The sequence below is a fragment of the Rhinopithecus bieti genome, unplaced genomic scaffold (genome assembly GCF_001698545.2).
Source record: "Rhinopithecus bieti isolate Rb0 unplaced genomic scaffold, ASM169854v2 scaffold_3832, whole genome shotgun sequence".
Classification (NCBI taxonomy): Eukaryota; Metazoa; Chordata; class Mammalia; order Primates; family Cercopithecidae; genus Rhinopithecus; species Rhinopithecus bieti.
The window spans coordinates 205,997-225,922 of record NW_016804242.1 but is presented as its reverse complement, the minus strand read 5'-3'; the positions used below and the strand labels follow the sequence as shown (position 1 = coordinate 225,922).

The 19,926-nt window shown below is 34.2% G+C and overlaps 1 protein-coding gene across 1 annotated transcript in view; it reads left to right on the top strand.

Moving 5' to 3' along the window:
- The window catches only part of VWDE (von Willebrand factor D and EGF domains), a 78,203-nt gene extending 64,058 nt beyond the window's left edge, over nt 1-14,145 (top strand). The window contains exons 22-31 of the mRNA XM_017867396.1: nt 898-993; nt 1,077-1,172; nt 2,186-2,281; nt 2,869-2,964; nt 4,616-4,711; nt 7,754-7,849; nt 7,943-8,038; nt 8,795-8,890; nt 11,487-11,590; nt 13,834-14,145. Coding sequence (XP_017722885.1) covers nt 898-993; nt 1,077-1,172; nt 2,186-2,281; nt 2,869-2,964; nt 4,616-4,711; nt 7,754-7,849; nt 7,943-8,038; nt 8,795-8,890; nt 11,487-11,590; nt 13,834-13,848 — 887 coding nt within the window. The 3' untranslated portion in view covers nt 13,849-14,145. The remainder of the gene's footprint in view (nt 1-897; nt 994-1,076; nt 1,173-2,185; nt 2,282-2,868; nt 2,965-4,615; nt 4,712-7,753; nt 7,850-7,942; nt 8,039-8,794; nt 8,891-11,486; nt 11,591-13,833) is intronic.
- Nucleotides 14,146-19,926: the final 5,781 nt, after the last annotated feature.

The following is a 19,926-nucleotide window of genomic DNA, read 5'->3' as shown; positions in this document are numbered from 1 at the left end:
TCTTCAGAAGATGCAAAGAAAAGTATCTAATTCAAGTTTAAGTTATTACAAAGATATGCTTTTCTATTTACTAATTTCTATTTATTCCGCTTTGTTCATTTGTTTCCATTTATTTTATTTATTAATCATTTATACTGTATTCTTACCACATTTTGAAAGAACAAAGCTGGGTTTTCTGAGTTATTTATTAAAATCATGTTAATATTATAGAGTATTACAACTATATAATATATATTACAAATATATTGGAGTACTTCCTGTGTTCCAGGGTCTGTGGAAACATTTTGTATCAACTGTGTCATGTAATCCACATGAACCCACATATTGGGTATTATTTTTCCCATTACACAGATGAGGAAACAGAGCTTTGGAGTGCCCACTGAATTTCCCAGCATTAACCAGCTAAACAGATAAAAGATGTCAATATAGATCTGATTAACACTGTGGTCTGTGTTCTTTTCAGCTCACAGTGGGCATTTAGCACTTCAAATTCTAATTCTGGTATATTTGCTTATTTGCATGAACTAGTTTTCTCTGTAATCTTTCCAGCTCTTTTGAGATTACAGCAAGTCATATATCACTTTAATTTTAAAGGCATTGTTTCTATCTTCTCACAATTATTAACATTGCTTTCTCTGATGAAAATCAACTTTTTGGGTTTGACAACATAAAAGCTGTCGTGTGTTATTGTTTTTCTTTGTGTTTTGGCTTGTTTGAGACTAAACTTAAGCAAGAGAGTTATTGTGTTCTTGTGTTCTTGTGTTCTCAGTATTATCTAGAGGGACTATTAGTTAACTATTCAAATTTCAGAGACTTTTGCTTCTATTATAACTAAGTCTGTGGCAACATGTATGTCCTGTTTTAGTAATCAACCTTTTCTGCTTTGATTTTTTTTAGCCATTTGTAGATATCCATGTGGAAAAAGTAGGGAGTGTGTTGCCCCAAACATCTGCAAATGTAAACCTGGTTACATTGGTTCTAACTGCCAAACTGGTAGGTAACATCATTCATTAGTTTGCATGATAAATTTTATTTGGTAATTGATATGTCTAAAACCTGGGCTTTATTTTATACAGCTCTTTGTGACCCTGATTGCAAAAATCATGGAAAATGTATTAAGCCTAACATTTGTCAGTGTCTTCCAGGACATGGTGGAGCAACCTGTGATGAAGGTGATAATTCAAATTAAAAATCAAATATAAGCCTAAAATATAGCATAATTTTCTTTAAAAATCATTTTACAAGACAATTCAGTTTTACTGTGTATATACTAAAATATTCTTATCAAAGCTGGTATAGGACTCTACATTTTAAAATATTTATTAAACATAATTTATTCAAAGATTCTAAAGAATTAAATTTCTTAAATCAGAGATTGAAGGAGCAATAGCTTATTTGTGATTGGTAAAATTATCCTCTGAAACGATTTGAGGTTTAGTTATAAGGTACTATATATCTACAAATATTTTAGCTTCAAGCAAAAGACAGCTGTGGAGTGACCTACCAAATATGGTTCAAAGAAAGTGTTAAATGCCAAACAACTAGAAAATGTAAAGTAGTAAGAAGAAATCTAAAATGTGAATTTTTAAAAATGCATCTATAGTCATATAATTGCATTGCTTTGGTTTAAATCTTAAGTGGAAAATGTATGAAATAGCATTCCTAAAGTGGATGATACTTTAAAGAAATAAGTTGTTTATTTTAAAATAATATGTGAAAAAATAGTTTGGTAGATGGTGCATATAATTATGAAGAAGCTGAGAGCCATGTTAAATGTTTTTATGGCAAGGCAAGCTACAAATTAACAAATTAAAGTAAATTTAGGGTGAAATAACAGAAACAGTCAATATAAATAGCATACGAAAATAACTATAGAACTATAGGAAAGCTCTATTTGTAAGGCAGGAATACGTAAGTTCTCTCACTTTTCAGAAGAAGGCTAAGGTCCTGTATTTCCTTCCAGTTAACACAAATTTTTATTAATCAAAGCATGCTGCTGATTTGTAAGTGTTTCCAGTATGAATTAATATGGCCAGTCCCACAGAACTAAATTTTGTAGTAAAAGAGGACTTAATGTATTATAAATTGCTCTTACAGCAAGATTTTATTGTGACAGTGCTTTATAAATATAAACTGACTTTTTAAAAATTAAGAACTGACTTAATAACATAATCCATTTCTGCAGAACATTGTAACCCACCTTGTCAACATGGTGGCACATGCTTGGCTGGGAATCTCTGCACTTGTCCTTATGGTTTTGTAGGACCAAGGTGTGAAACAAGTAAGCAAAACTCTCCTGCTGTCTGATATAATGAAACTGCTTCTTTGAATAGTTGGTGGCCTTAATGCTACATGAAATGAACCCAAATTCTAAGTAAAGAACACACATTGATGATTGATGACAACAGATACCATCCTGCATAGCACTGGGATCAACCACAGTGGCCATTACTAAGATAAATAAGTTTGTTTTGGGAAGTAACGTCACTCTGATGCTCTTCATGACCTTTCTTTGAGAAAACAGGAACTCAAATTTGTTAAATTGCATGTAAATTTCTTTTTAAATTTATGTCTATGATTGCTTTCATCAATAACTAATACTTTTCCCAAATAGCCAAGTCTTGTTTACCACTTGGCTCAATGGTTTTCTATTTTTTCCATCTCTATTAACCAAAAATGAAATAAAATAAAATAACTGAATGTGAGAATCAGAAAGCATTTTAAACCCAAATATAAATTATATTTTATCTTTCTCTGTGATCTTATTAATTAGCAGATGTGATTGGCAGTTAAGAGCTAGCTAGATAAAAACCAACAATATGACTACTCCAAGCCTAATCTTTCTTTTCTTTTATTCTGTGATCTCAGTGGTTTGTAACAGGCACTGTGAAAATGGAGGCCAGTGTCTTACACCAGATATTTGCCAGTGCAAACCTGGCTGGTATGGACCCACCTGTAGTACAGGTAAAATGGGAAATATTTTCAATGAACATGTCAATTAAAAGTTAAAATATGCCAGTGTCCTGAAGACGTGCACCTAAGAAACGTAAAACTGACCTGACAAGACAAGAATGAAGTTGCTATTTCAGACAGATTTTTAAAACTCTTTCATCTTCATTCCCTTTGTTTTTGTGTTGAACCATGTGGTGTCTCACAGCTTTACTGTTATCTTATCCAACCAATACTCTTTTTGCTTTTGTATTTCCCTCATTCACCTACCTTGTGGTGAAGAGAAACATGTTGAACCATCTAGATCTCTTTTAAGTTTTTCATCACAATACAAACATCCTATTTCATTAAATATCTAAGCAATTCTGAATTAAGTGCATACCTTTCATGTTATTCTATTTATGTATCACAGTATCAGACTTGTTTTTTTTTTTTTTTTTTTTTTTTTTTTTTTTTTTTTTTTTTTTTTTTTTTTGAGACAGAGTCTTGCTCTGTCACCCAGGCTGGAGTGCAGTGGTGTGATCTTGGCTCACTGTAACCTCTGCCTCCCAGGTTCAAGCGATTCTCCTGCCTCAATCTCCCGAGTAGCTGGTATTACAGGAGTGTGCCACCATGCCTAGCTAATTTTCGTAATTTTAGTAGAGATGGGGTTTCACCATGTTGGTCAGGCTGGTCTCGAACTCCTGACTTTGTGATCCGCCCACCTCAGCCTCCCAAAGTACTGGGATTATAGGCGTGAGCCACTGTGCCCAGCCTAAGCTTGTTTCTTTGGCAGCAATGTTTGCAATTACCTATGTTTGATCTAATTCATTATAATCTAATGACTTTTTCTCAATGAAAGTGTAATTCAATGTTTATAGCTGGGCAATTATCTGTGAAGCATGATGCAAATGGAAACAAGCATCCATTCGATTTTTGCCCTGATATCAAGTCACATACTGTTAGTGACAGAGACGTGGGATACAATTATGAAAAAAACTATGATACAAGTTGAGTTATGATAAGTAATGTTATTGAAACACAGTTCCTTAGAAGCAGAGAAAGAAGAAATTAATTTTGGCAAGTGGAGTGAGGAAGAAAATAGTATTTATAGTAGATGCTGGTGAATGGGTAGGATCTAGTGTGAAAAATAAAATTGGGGATGTCTTTCAAAGCAAAACAAAGAATGTTTTTGCGTGTGCTAGGACTTGAGTGCCGTGTCCCCATTTTAATTGGGAAGGCGATAAAGAGGTGTGCATGGCTACATGTATTTGAGCAGATTACAAACCATTACAAACTGTTAACACTGTTGAATTGTCCTCTCTTAACTTACAATCATTTCTTCTAGCTTACTGATGGCATTCTGAATTCTAATCATAGCCTCTACATTCTTGATAGAGCAGGAGCACTGTCATCTTGGACAAACACCGACACTTTAAATTCCAGCTCCCTTTCGAGCTTTTCTAAGCTTAGTGTTATTTGTAAACTTAATGAACATACTTTCAAAGCGATTATCCAGTAATTTCATTCCTCTTATGTTTGGCAAAGTCTAATTAATTATACATTATGGGTTTTACTTGCAGTAAAAATAAAATATTTCATTATGCACCATTTTGTACTTCTGTGCAGCTTTCATTTTATAAATAATAAAACTTTTATGGTCTCTTTTCCTCTTGCTGTTTATTAGCTTTGTGTGACCCTGTTTGCCTCAATGGTGGTTCGTGTAATAAGCCAAACACTTGCCTCTGTCCAAATGGATTCTTCGGTGAACAGTGTCAGAATGGTAATTAATCTTTCTTTGTATGTAAAAAGGGCAAATGGAAAGTTAGACATCAACAGAGCTCTGAGTAAACATGAGACAAGTTTCAAAGGGAAAGATGCAATTTTCCCCCAGATTTCTTGTAATGTTTCAAGTATGCCCACCAAATTACTAGCTTACAAAAATATATCAAAGTTATTATGTAAAATGGTTATATTTACTCAATATATTGAAGCTCATACCTTGGCACCTCTCTGTGCAGTTTTGTAGGACCAAGGTGTGAAACAAATAAGCAAACTTCTCTTGTAGTCTATTATAATGAAATTGTGTCATTTCTGTGACACAGCAAAAATGTTTGATTTATGGTCAATCTACTGTCCACTATTATCCCATAATCTCTTTTCACCTTAGTTTCATTAAACATTTATGAAGAATCACCTGTGCACAGCACTATGCAAGAAGATACAGAGACATAAAAATGCATTGTTTTTCTCTTTCACGACTTATTATTTTAACACTTTCCCTCATATAGATAATGTTACAGGTTATTTTCAGAATAATGGGGATGTTTTTAGGGTATGAATTAATGTCAACCAATAATATGTAACATATATTTTCTGCATCTTCATATTTTTGCGTTTATAAAAAATGTAGAGTAGATTTTTACTATAGAACATGTCAGAGTATTTCCATAATGTAATTCCTAAAATTCAGATTTTCCTTGACACAATGCACTTTGATTTGCAATTCTATTTATTTTATTTTGGATGTTGGCTAGGATTCTTAGGATGGAAATAAAGCAGAAAAGAAGCCATCACGCTAACACAGGATATACGGGCGTAGCAAATGAGTTCCTGTAATTCATATTCCTTTGAAGAAGCAGTTGGAGAAACAGAAAGAAGTGAAGATTAAGTTAAGGGAAATCTTGAAAACTAGAAGACTATGGCTAAATCCATGCTAAAGAGTTATATATGTAGTTTTGAATGGAGAATGTAAGGAAAGAAATGAAAAAGTTACATCTTTCATGCTACTTGAAGTAGATGTAAGCTATAGTAAGAAAAGTTGTCTAAAATGTATATGCCAGTTGTATAAGTGGATAAAAGAAGAAATCTCTCAATTATTAAACTGAATTAAAAATTATCTGTTGAACATATTCCATGATATAAGGGCCAGAAAACAGATTATCATTGTGGGAAGAGAGTAGGTTTTACAATTAGCTTGCCTCCACAACTTTCTTGCTGGTATGGAAATTTACTTAAAGGCTCCATGCCTCAGACTTCCTGGCTTTCAAGTATGATCTAGACAGTTGCTATGACATGTGATTCTTATTAGATCTCATCTTCTTGTGAGCCTAAATGGTGGGAAGGGAAGATGGCACACACATTGAAAGTGATTGAATAAAATTAGGTGGAATATAAAGTCATATAAAAAACATATACTGTGTGCACTGTAGAATTTTTAAAAAGGAAGATAAAAAATGAGCTAGAAACATCACAAAACAGTTAAACTACTAAACTAGTAAGCAAGGCTTAGGATGTATGGCCGGAGAGATGTTTAAATACACCTTCCAATTTGCTTCACCTCTTGGATTTCACATGGCGAGTGAATCCAATTACTTAGCCCACTTTAGGGTTTGGTGACAGAATGAGGCCTATAGATCTCATAAATATATGTGGAGGGTGGATTTTCTCATAAACCTCCTTTTCCTAATGTGGGATTATGGGTAGACATGGCCAAGCTTAAATTGTATGCCCTTTGTATATATTATTTTAATTATATATGCTTTTTTGCATAAATAATGTATTTCTACACTCAAGTTTTTGTGGATAATTACTTATAGCAAGATTACCCATCATAAACAATTTGTGGAGCTTTTTTAACTTTTAAATTCCTAACCACAGGCATTTCCTATGGAGTTTTCATAGTAGAAAGAATATACGTTTTCTAATAAATAATAATCTTAAATTGTGTGAAGGATAGGGTGCGGAAAATGTAAGAACATTTCTCCACCAATAAAAAGTATCAATAAAATGTCAGAGAAATAACAGTAGACTCAAACATGAGCCAAAAAAAAGTTCAACCTAAAATACTGGAAACTGTTTGCTAAAAACTTGCATTTATATTGTTACTATGAAGTTCTATATTATTTCCATTCAAAAATCTATTTGAAAACAGTAGAATTTTTCTTACAGTTTTTGAAAATAAAGAAAGCAACTATTAATTCAAACTGGGAGTCAGTCCACACTAGTCTTATTAATACCAGTTAATATGAAATTTATTTTTAAAATACAAACTAACATTTATTTACTTATTATTTAGGAAGAAATTAAATTTTAAATTTTCTAGACAGGTTTTCCTGTGTATTACTTAAAAGAAATGCCTGCCTTTAATTTTCATACCTGGAAGAAACATGAAGTAATCATAACCCTCTCATAAAATTAATACATATTAACCTCTGCATTTCATAAAACAGAATTGAACACATAGGAGCTACCAGTAAGATATATTCAAAATTATCTAACAAATATTCTGAATAAAGCCAAGGATTTATTGTTAAAAAGACTTTTACCAAGCATTCACAGGAATAAGTCACATATAAAGCTCTGCCTTCATAATCTCAGTAAATACTCAAAAGTTAGTTTAAAAGTGCTTTCTCAGTGTGTGGAAAAGTGTTGAGATTTGTCTATTTTCCACAAGAACAGGCACATTCTTATTTTGAGCTAAGTTTTGACTTATTTTCTGGGTTTTGTCCAGATCATTCCATGCTTTACTTTGTTGTATAGTGAAACATAAGTTAAAGTTTATAATGTATTCATTGTTATATGAAAGACTCAATTTGTTATGAGCACTTATATATATTTCAAACTGTGCTAACCCAATAGCAGCTTATAGATATAAGCATTGCATTTCATGATTTAGAAAGGACAGGTTTAATGAGTGATCTTTTATTTTAATAGCACATTTCTCTGCCTTATGGCCACATTGATGAAAAGCACATGATGCAATGTATCATATGTAATAATGGAATATGTAATATTCACAGATTGCTGCCATGTGTTCTTTTAGCTTTCTGTCACCCTCCCTGTAAGAATGGTGGCCACTGCATGAGAAATAATGTGTGCATCTGTCGTAAAGGATACACTGGTAGGAGATGCCAAAAAAGTAAGACATCATTAAATATATTTGTCAACTACAGGTAAAGCAAAGACAAAACTATTGAATTTAAGGGCTGATTTTTCATGCTTTTACCTTAAGGCATCTGTGATCCTATGTGCATGAATGGAGGAAAATGTGTGGGACCGAACACTTGCTCTTGTCCTTCTGGTTGGAGTGGGAAACGATGCAACACACGTAAGAGGAATACTCTTAAAACGTTGAAACTTTCGTCCTTCGTGGGAATGTAAAATAGAATTTAAAACAAAGAGCATTTTTTTTCACTTTTGCTTGCTTGGTCTTTTAAAATTTTGCATATTTATTCCTGCTTTAGGAGATACCTTTTGAAACAGAAAGAGTTTTTACTCTTCTGAACTCATTCTTTCAGGTTAGCGGAAGAGGATATATTGTATTTTTCAGTTTTTCTACTGCACTTGCCAAGGTAAATAACAAGTCCTTAAGTCCTGAAGTCGGGGTCAGGGAAAGGTTTTAAAAAATTACTGACTTCTTGGCCCCACCTCAAACCATCCAGTTCTGAATTTTCCAAGAGGAGGTAACAGTGCCATTCAGACTGGTTAGCTCCTGAGGGTGGCTGTCTTTATTCAAATGTTTCATTTTTTTCCTTTGTATAAATTATTTTAAATTAGCCACTACTAGAGTGTTTCGATCAAAGTGAAAAAATGAGAAGCAACATAGATGTCCAGCAATTGGAGAAAAGTTAAATCACGACACATTGAAACAGTGGAACATTTTGCAATTGTTAAGGTCACATTTTCCAAGAATATGTAGTGACATTCAAAAGTGTTCTTGATAAAATATTAGGGAAAAAAATTCTTTAATCACTTACTTGTAACTGTTTCTTTTTTTTTTTCCTCTAATGAAAAGTTTCGTGGGTTATGGATAGGATTTGACTAGTAATTTAAAATTTTAACTTGTTTATATTTCGATTGGCAGCTATCTGCTTGCAGAAATGTAAAAACGGTGGTGAATGCATTGCTCCCAGCATATGCCATTGTCCTTCCTCCTGGGAAGGAGTGCAGTGTCAAATACGTAAGCCCACAGGATGTTTTTCCTACTGTATGTTCTGGATTGGAATCTGTTATAATAATTAAAGTATAGCCATAGGACAAATCCGTAGGGGGAAAAAAACTCCAACATGCTGATCCTTTTTAAAAAATGATTTTAGAAATAAAACAAAAACTTACTAAATTTTATATCCATTTAAAAGAAAAAAGTGTAGTATGACATATTAATAGTTTGTGTGGCAGAGATAATTTCAAATTGTGGTCTGTGCGTTACCAATAGTTTCCCCAGGTGGGTCAAAGAAGGCGTTGATATATAGAAGTTTAAATATTATTTCATATTATAAGATAAATACATATTTATCATAGATACCTTAGAAAATATGGAAATGTATTAAAAATTAATCACTCTAGGCCAGGCGCGGTGGCTCATACCTGTAATCCCAACATTTTGGGAGGCCGAGGCAGGCAGATCACGAGGTCAGGAGATTGAGACCATCCTGGCTAACACGGCGAAACCCCATCTCTACTAAAAATACAAAAAATTAGCCAGGCAAAAATTAGCCAGGCATGGTGGCGGGCGCCTGTAGTCCCAGCTACTCGGGAGGCTGAGGCAGGAGAATGGCGTGAACCCAGGAGGCGGAGCTGGCAGTGAGCTGAGATTGTGCCACTGCACTCCAGCCTGGGCAACAGAGCGAGACTCTGTCTCAAAAATAAATAAATTAATAAATAATAATTTTTTAAAAATCACTCTAAATTTCACCATCCAGAATTACTTTCGGTTTCTTTTTTAGAGTTTTAGCATATTTCCATCCAATATTAGTCATGAATTTCTACCTAGATGAAATCTTAAGACATAGAGGAAGATCAAATTTTATGCAATTTTGAAAGTTTTTGTGGAAACTTGCAATAACATGTTAAAATATTACCAATTATTAACTTAATGGGAAAAACTTGAAATTCCCCAAAATATTTCCAAATGGTTAATAATTATATAATTAAAAAATTGATGGCCACGTGTATTGTAAACTGAAATTACACAGTTTTATTATGATATGCCTTTTTCCTAGAAATAACGTACCCTCCATTTCAGTGTCTTATGAACCACACCCTTGTTTCCATGCACCAGAAATTTTGCATGTAATTTTTGTGACTCTTAGACCCTATTTTATTAGTAATTGCTATTGTAATTTATACATTTCTTATCCTAGAAAAATAGCTCAAAGTACTATTAAGTGCTGGTATTTACAAAAGAAATGTATGCTCAAATATTGATAATTCCAATTGGAATTTAGATGTGATAAAATGCTAGAAAAAAAGAGTTAGCAACCCTGACTTGGGCTGCTTGTTCTGGAGTCAGCTCTATATGGACCATAAGAGAGAAGGATGAGAAGATGTTAAAAGCACATTAATGAGGAAATACGCTTCAGTGGTTGCAGATTGAGATTGTCTGAGCACAGCCTGAAGCTGTGCACTCTGTTTCTGCATCCTGCAGCATTTTTATGTGAATTTAAAAGTCATCCTACTTCAAATTCTTTATTTCAAACTATTGAGAAACTGTCTTAATATATTGATATTTCTTAAACAAAATATGTTAGTACCATCTGTTGGAAAATTGTTGTAATAAAAATTCAAATCTATGATATCTATCATGTGAATGCTGTTTTCTTAGCTGTGGAGCCCTCATGGATTATACAACCTGCCCAATTGTATACAGCAGTCCTGATGAAAAGATACCCTGTCAATGTTGCATTTATCTTAAAGGACATATTATTCTTGAATGTGTAAGCTTCAAGTATGTGATATTGAAGCAGTATTTCTCCTGTAAAAATAACTATTATTTACAATTTTATGGTATGCTCGTTTTCACTCAATATTACTTGAAAGAATTTATGTCGTTTAAAAACAAAATTTGAAGCAATATATTAAGTTCCATAATTTAAATACTAGAAAAATTCCTTTTACCTCCCCCCTTATGTTTAACATTTTAGTTATTTACAAGTTATTATTAAGTATTATAAGTATTTTCTTTCTACCGGTAGATGATAACTAGATTGAGATATTGAGATAATTGAGATAGATGTAGGTATTTTCATTTGCCTTGGGAAAGACTTCAAGGAAGAAATGTATGATATAGACAGTATGAGTATCTTTCAGAAATTTTCAGACGAGTTATTTCACATTAAACTTCCAATGATAGTATAAAAATTGTCAAATTTTCCATACACTACCCGGTACTGGATTGTCTCTTTTAAATTTTTGCTTAATGTTAAAAAACAAATTATAGATGCTATCTTCTGTTAATGACTTGAGCTCCTCTAGAAAAAAAAAAGATATATTTCAAATATTTTAAAATGTAGTCAATGAAATTTTTGTTTCTTTTAATAATATCTTTATAGAATTCCAAAAGTGTTGTTTGAGTTTTGGGTGCTTTGTTTTTGATGTGTACGTGTGCTCTGAAAGATGGGAGTGCATAGAACAGATCCATTCATTGATGGTTCATTAATAGATTCTTATGATTGCATTAGTGTCCAATCACCATATAGCCTCAGACCACTAGGATAGAATATGTCACAAACATTTCATGTTAAAAGATGATCATTCTAAAAATTTGTGTATTGCAGCAATTTGCAATCCAAAATGTCTTTATGGGGGCAGATGCATATTTCCCAATGTGTGTTCCTGCCGCACTGAATACTCGGGAGTCACATGTGAGAAGAAAATACAGGTATTTCAAAGTTTAAAGAAAAAATAAATTTTAGACATTGACATTTGCATATCTCTTCTACTTAGAAATTGCTACTAATCAATGTTTTATTTTCTCTTATTTTCAAAATAAAAAATAAAAGCATTTATTTGCCTCTAAAATTAAAATTATATCATTTTGTGTTATGGTAGAGTTATTATATAAAACTTTGATGTGTTTTTAAGGAATTTCAATGTATAGATACAACTGTCCAATGTAATGCAGTATTTCATGACACTGTAGTTGAGACAGCAAATATTCCACAAAATAGATTCAAGACACTTATTTGTAGAGCCATTGCTATAAAACATATATTTAAAAAGTTTCTGCGATCCTATTTCTTCACAGAGGATTAAACTGCATTTTGTTTGGCCTCTAATCTTAGATTTCCAAATATCAACAGCCGAAATATTATTTCAGTCCTAATTCCTATACACACAAGGGTAGCTCTAATAATCTCTCTCCCTCTCATACAAACACACAGACACACAAATGCAGCAAATCTCTCAAAAATGTCTTAAAGTTAATCTGTAGGAGTTGTAATTCAAAAAGTCATTATATGCTATTTAGTACTTCAAAATGCCCCAGGGTCATGAATATAAAAGTATGCTGGAGTACTACAATTTGACAACTGATTAGAAATTTTCTTCTTGAAGCTTGATATGGATCAATCTGGCTTGGAGACAATATGGATATATGTATAGTTTTCTCCGAGCACTGGTGTCATCCTGTAGGATTGGCTCCCATTATGAAAATAACCAGCTCATAACAGGGCTATGGTCTGAAAACTGGAAAGCAAAAGTTATTGAGTACTTATTTGATTAAATATTGTTTGAGAAAAATAAAAATAAAAGCCTCAGCTTCCTTGGTTTTGAAGGCAGCCTAAATATATATTATTTGATTTGATCTGATGTGAGATTTTTATGGCACAGAAAACCCTAGGACCTCTAAAGCTTTTTAACTCCACTTTGACAGTACTAAACTAGTGGCTGCTCTATATTCTATTTTATGTATGTATTTGCCATCTGAATCCTTCCTTATATGATCAATAGCGAATCATCTTTATCCCCATTAATGTTGCTTCTGAGAATACATTTGAAATCACACTAAGGGGGAAAAATGCCAGAAGGCCATGGGGAAGGAAAAGGGGAGAAAAGGCTAAGCATGAGCAGGTTTCTACTGTAACCTGCTCTCCCAAGCTTCTAACTTCAATCTCATTCTGGCTTTATTCTGTTGATCACTGGTGTCATTCTTTTTTTTCACTTGCTCTCGATATTTCTTTGGCTCCCACACATAGGTTAAAACATAAATTTCTCTTTAGTGGGGAAAAAAGCAACCACCATCCACGGGTATCCACAGAACCTCCAACTCCATCCTTTGCTCCCGTCTTCCCTACCTTCCCCAAAGGAGGGTTCCGGCTGGCTAACTACCTCCTGGCTCTTCCTCAGGCAACCTGAGATAGTGGATAAAAAAAAAGAAATGGAGCTTACTGATAGGATTGCTAGAATTTCAATGAAAAAGAATTACTGGCTAGAGACAAGAAACACAGAGAAAGGGAAAATAAGCAAAGGAAGAAAAAGGTGCTAAAGAGGGTGGGTTGATAAAAGGCTTTGGGAAGCATCATAACCTCCTGCTTGTGGCTCAGTGCACTCACTCTGACCCTACCACTTAATTTGCTCTGTGATTTCAGTCAAGTTTAATCCCCTGAGTCTCAGTTTTCTCATCTGCAGTATGGCATTAATAGTAGCACCTAATAATAGGCTTATTGTAAGGATTAAATATGTTAATATATGTGAAATACTTAGAATGGCACCTGGGACATAACAAGCACTATGTAAGAGTTTGTAACTAATTACATCGAATAGAGGAATAGAAAGAAGTGGAGAAGGAAAAGGATGGGCAATGCATTATGAGTATCAGTGGTTTTTTCCCGAGGAATATTAAAACATTAATTTGTTTTATTGGGCATGGATGTTTCTAAAGTGTAACATTTTGCCAAGGTGGAGTCACCTAGTATGCAAGCTCCATTTGATTATGACTGCTTGGACCTTAAATATAATCTTGATTAGATTTAAATTTTATGAAAACAGTATTGAGCCTAGTGGCAAACAGAACCAAAAGAGCTTTATGTATCATGTCAGAGGGAAGGAGGCAACAAATAATGAGTATGGGTTAAATGATTTTATACTATTCATTGAAACACAATTTCCTTCTTCCTACTACAGATAAGACACCATTGAGTAGCATCAAGTATATGAATTACAAGCCTGTATCTTAAGAATGGAAATGTTTTGTTCAGAAAAAGTTGGAGATAACTTGAAGTTTATTTGAACATCATTCAAAAAATATCTTAAAGACTGAAGAAACTAATAAAATACATAATGATCTTAGTTGTAATCATTAGAGAAAAGGAAAGAAGAAATCCAGGTAATCTAAATTTGATGTTGAGATGGGATAGGATATTTACATATTGAGATGATGTATCTGATATTCCATCCATTCACAATATTTAATAAACTGAGTATTTTCTCAGCCCTAACTGTGACTATGTCTGCATCATTAGTAGTCAGTCAACCTAATGGAAACCACTTGATATCATCCTGATAGACGATATTTAATTCAGAACAAGGGGCTCACAGGACTATTTGAAGGATGGGGAATGAGGGTTGGGAGCTAGAGATTAGGAAAGCCACCGCTGATCAGAGTGGGTAATAATGAAGACGTTAGCCCAAAGCTCCAAGCAGGTTCTTTTCAGAGACTTTCCTGGAGCTGCTACAATACTTGAGAATCTTTAAAAACTACCACCAACTGTCTTAGGCAAAGTGGATTATTCTCAAATTTTTGCTAGAAAGCCACTGTGAATTTCATCTTTCCAAGCATCAAGCTGCAAACACCTCTGAAAAGACTAACAACTTCCTCTTCATTTCCATCTTCCTACTCTCCAGCAAATTTTTCTCATTGGCAAACTCTGACCCAGAACCACACGGATAAATGGATTCTGAAAAATGTAATTCCCAGCCTTACAAAAAAGTGGCAGTGTTGTCCTGGGCCCAAAAGTGAGAAAACAAGACACCAGACATGCTAAAAGGTGTCTTGCATCTGATTGCTCTTTCATCTTTCAATTTTTTTCTGTAGCATGATCCATTTTGGTATATGAATCGAGAGAGATGATCACAAAACCAAATCCTTCTACAGATATCACAAGAAAAGTGTATGTGGATGCTTAATCAAAGCAAAGTTAAATTACAATACATGAATAGTTGGGGAAGTGGGTAACAACAACAGGGAATACACATATAATTAAAGGATTTGCCTCAGAGATGCAAATAATTGCAAGTTACCTGGGGTTATAAAGTTTCCTTTTTCCTGCTATCTCATATTTTACCTCAAACATTCATTTGACTTTCAGAAAACATGTTATTTTAATTTGAACATGACCATCTTAAATCATATACATTTACAAAGGCTCATTTTTCTTTTCTTTTAAGTAGAAAGTTTGAGCATTCCTAAGCCATATCTAACCTGTAAGATAAAGTAAGACATGATCAGAATAAAAGTACTGCTACATTTGCTAAGGACCCTTTAAGTATTAACATCCAATGTCAGAATTAAAGAGTTTTAATTTATCATTTTGTATTTACTAAAAGGCAGTTTTAATAGATTGCTTAGGGGACCATAATATAAACCAAAAATAAAATTCAAAGCCTCCCAACCAGTGGAAAGAACTCTTCTCAAGTAATGGAATTCCAAAGTAAACCTGAAACATTGGTTCAGGACGTCATGGGAATGGATGGTCAGACGTGCCTCATTATACCCTCATCCCTTTGGAATTCAGGCACAACCCGCCAGCGTTAACATCAAAACAGAGACCTTAAAAGTCACAAAGCAGACTTTTTGTAGCAATAAGATACCAACATGACAGATAACAGGCCCTGAAATAAAGTATTTTACCCTAAAATGTATTTTTTGACATATTTTGAAATGTCCCTGAAAAGCTATCTCTTTTGGGGAAAATCTACATTCTATAGAGAATCCCACCCCTTTCTGAGTTTTTTTCTTGATCCAGAAGAGAATAAACTAAGAGTTTGACACCTTTTTAAGCCTGATAACAACCATTTGCAATCTCATCTCTCTGAAGCCTCCTACCTGGAAGCCTCATCTGCATAATAAGAACCCCTTGGTCTCCACAACCCCTTATTTTAACCCAGACACCCCCTTCTGTTGATTCTGGATCTTTAGATAAACTCTTTCAACCAATTGTCAATCAGAAAATTCTTGAATCCACCTATTATGTGTCCCTAAAATATATAAAACCCAGCTGTAGCCTGACCTCCTTGGGCACATGTTCTCAGCATCTCCTGGGGCCATGTCACAGGCCATGATGACTCATATTTTGCTCTGAATAAATGTCTTCAAATATTTTACACAGTTTGATTCTTTTCATCAACAATAACATACTTCACTATGTTTTATATTACCAGAAATTCAGAAATACAAATGCAAAATAAATGTTAACACTTAGTGTTAATTCTTCAGCTTTTGTGAAAATAAGAGTATGGTACTAATATTCTTCAGCTTTTGTGAAAATAGGAGTATTGTAGATAAAAGTGAATGCTTTTAAATTTAGTAATTGGAATTAAAATACTATGAAAATAGATACATTTTTATATCAATTTGACAACTTTGCTCAGGATATAATTGTATGAGTAGAAAACAAATTCAGTTTCTTCCTAGTGTACTCTCACAACACAACAATCAACACAGAAGGCTTCTGTGACCGCTGGTCAGCAAGAAGTTTGTGGGGGAGTTCTCCCCAATAATTAACCAATTCTGCAGCAGACACCAGCTGGATGTCCTCTTAATTCAATGCAATTCTGACGCTATCTACCTGTAGTAGCATCAGATGCCACAGGTTGAGGGCTCCGTCCCCAATTCCTCAGACTTCCTACCTTCAGATGCCAGTCACATGCCCGAGGTTGTTTTACCTGTGCTTCTGACTGCCAGTTATAGAGTTCCCACAATCTCCTCCTCTCAGGTTTGATTAGTTTGCTAGAATGGCTCACAGAACACAGTGAAACACATTTACTGCTTTATTATAAAGGATGTTACAAAGAACACAGGTGAAGAGATGTGTTGGGCAAAGCATGTAGGAAGGGGTGCAGAGCTTCCACGCCCTCTCTGGGCTCCTCCAGGAACCTCTGTGTATTCAGCTATCTGAAAGCTCATCTGAACTTTGTCCTTGGACTTTTGTGGTGACTTCATTACATAGGCATGAGTGATTGAACCATTGTCCATTGGTGATTGACTTAACCTTCAGCCTCTCTCCCCTCCGTGGAGGGCTGGGCTGAAATGCCTAAAGGTGTCTTGGTCTTTCCTATGACCAGCCTCATATGACCTGGCTATCCAGGAGTCCCCAGCTATCAGTCAACTCATTAGCATACAAAAAGATACTTACCACTTTGGAGATTATAAGGATTTTAGGAGCTATATATCAGGAATGGGATGAAGATCAAACATATATTTCACAATGTCACAACCACATAGCAATTTTATCAATAGTCTTATTAAATTGATTTTCAAGGTAAACTTTTTATGGTTTAAAAGTTATAATTGCTTAAAGACTTATTCTGAGATACCTAAACTAATGTAGTCATGCACCACATAATGAACGACGTTTCAGCTAATCACAGAATGTATATGTGATGGTGGTCCCCTGAGACTGTATTACCATATTTTTCTGTACCTTTTCTATGTTTAGATCTACAAATACTTACCATTGCGCTATAATTACCTACAGTATTCAAATACAATAACATGTTGTAAAGATTTGTAGCCTAGGAGCAGTAGGCTATCCCATAGAGCGTGTGTGTAGTAGGCTAAACCACCTAAGTTTGTGTAAGTACATTCTACCGTGTTAGTATAAAGACAGAATTACCTAATCATGCATTTCTCAGAACATATACCCTTCATTAAGTGACGCGTGAATGTACATTACATTTTTCATAAACATTGTTTAGATCTATATCAAGAATCTCAATAAAATTAAAATATTAATCAATACACCATCCATTTATAATAGATTTAATGGACCTGCTTATGTTAATAATGAGGAAATGCTGTGGTTTACAAATTTTATGTAAAATCATCCTTATGAAAGCTAATGACTCATGGAAATGAAAGTAATGTTTAGAATATAATGCGAGTTTAGAAAAGCAAGAAATTTGATAAATTTATGGCAAGAGGTTTAATTTTTGGCTTATATCTTGATATTTTGCATCAATTAATTTCAACGTATTTTATTCACAGTTTATTTGGAAAATACTTTGAAAATAGTGAGTGTTTAAAATTAAGCAAAAGTAATTGAAAATACGTAACTTCCAATATTTATCTTATAATTTTATTTATTTATTAGGAGTAGGCCTTGCTATGTTGCCCGGGCTAGAGTGTAGTGTTTATTCATGCTGAACTTTTTTTTTTTTTTTTTTGGGTAAATAGTAGAACATTTTTTCCCCAAATTTTTTGGGAGGCTTGGATGGTTTTTTCCTAGGATCAGGGTGCCCAGCATGCGTCAGGGTTTGGGTAGGGCTCCTCTTTCTTTTTTTTTTTTTTTTTTTTTTTTTTAATTTTTTATTTTATTTATTTTTTTTTACCTATACTTTAATTCTTAGAAACATGCTGCATAACGTTTGCAGGGTTGTTTAACATATGATAACCTTATGCCATGTTGGGTGTTGCTGCCACCCATTTCAACTCGTCAAGCACCCATCATTCATCTTTATTATCATTTGTAACTCCCCCAAATGGCCAAATCCCTCCCTTCCTCCCCCATCCCTCCCCATTTTGATAGGCCCCAGTTGCGTGATGTTTTCCCTTCCGGAGGTCCAAGTGATTTTCTCATTATTCAGTTTCCCACCTATTTGAGTGGAAGAACAATTGCGGTGTTTGCGCTTTTCTGGTTTCTTTGTGAATAGTAATTGCTAAGAAATTGATGGTTTTCCAAAGCTGCATCCATGTCCCTAACAAAAGGACGACAAAAAACTCATCCTTTTTTTTATGGTGCATAGTATTTCCCATCGGTGTATATTGCTTTTTTTTTTTTTTGCCAGTTTCTTAATCAGGTCTGTTCACAGGGGGGACATTTGGGTTGATTCCAAGTCTTAGCTATTGCTGAAAATAGTTGCCCGCAAATAACCTTACGTGTTCCATTGTGCTTGTAGTAAGAATATTTATAATTCTTTGGGTATATACCAGTAGTGGAGGCTGGGTCATATGGTAATCTAGTTCTAGATTCCTTGAGGAATTGCCCATTACTGTTTTCCATAATGGTTAGAACTAGTTTACAATCCCACCAAAAACAGTGTAAAAAGTGTTTTCCTATTTCCTCCACATCTTCTCCAAACACCTGTTGGTTTCCTGACTTCTTAATGTTTTGCATTTCTAACTGGGTGTGAGATGGTTTCTCATTGTGGTTTTGATTTGCCTTTCCTTTCTTGAGATGGCAGTTTGATTGATGAGGCATTTTTATGTGTCTTTGGCTTGTATTGAATTCTTCTTTTGAGAAATGTCCTGCTTCATACCTTTCCCAATTTTGATGGGTTGTTGTTTTTTCCGTATATTTGGTTTGAGTTCTTTGTTAGATTTGGATATTAGCCCGTTTGTCGCATGGTTAGGTTGCAAATTTTTCTCCCATTCTGCTGCGGTTTGCCTCTTCACTCTGATTGCGTAGTTTTTCTTTTTTGGCTGTGAAGCTTCTTTTTTGTTAGTCCTTTTGTTCCAATTTTTGGCTTTTTGTTTGCCATGTTTTGGTGTTTTTAGTGAAGTCCTTGCCATGCCTATGTCCTGAATGGTTATAACCTGATTTTCTTCTGGGTTTTTAATTGGTATTTACGGTCTAAATTTTAAGTCTCTAATTCCTCTTGATTATCTTCGTATAAGGGGTAAGGAAAAAGGATCAGTTTCCAGCTTTCTTACTTATGGGCTAGCCAAATTTTTTTCCAGCACTCATTTATTTAAATAGGCGACTCCTTCCCCATTTCTTGTTCTTCTCCTCGGTTTGTCAAAGATCAGAATGGCTGTAGAATGTTGCGCGTATTATTTCTGTAGGAACTTCTGTTTTTCTGTTCCAATTTGGTCATATATCTCTGTTTTTAGGTTACCTAAGTACCATGCTGTTTTGGTTTACTGTAAGCCTTGTAGTATAGGTTTGAGTCAGGTAGCGTGACGCCCTCCGCTTTGTCCCTTTTGAACTTAGGAAGTGTCTTGGCAATGCGCGGGCTTTTTTGGGTTCTTTTTCCATTTATGAACTTTTAAACGTTTTT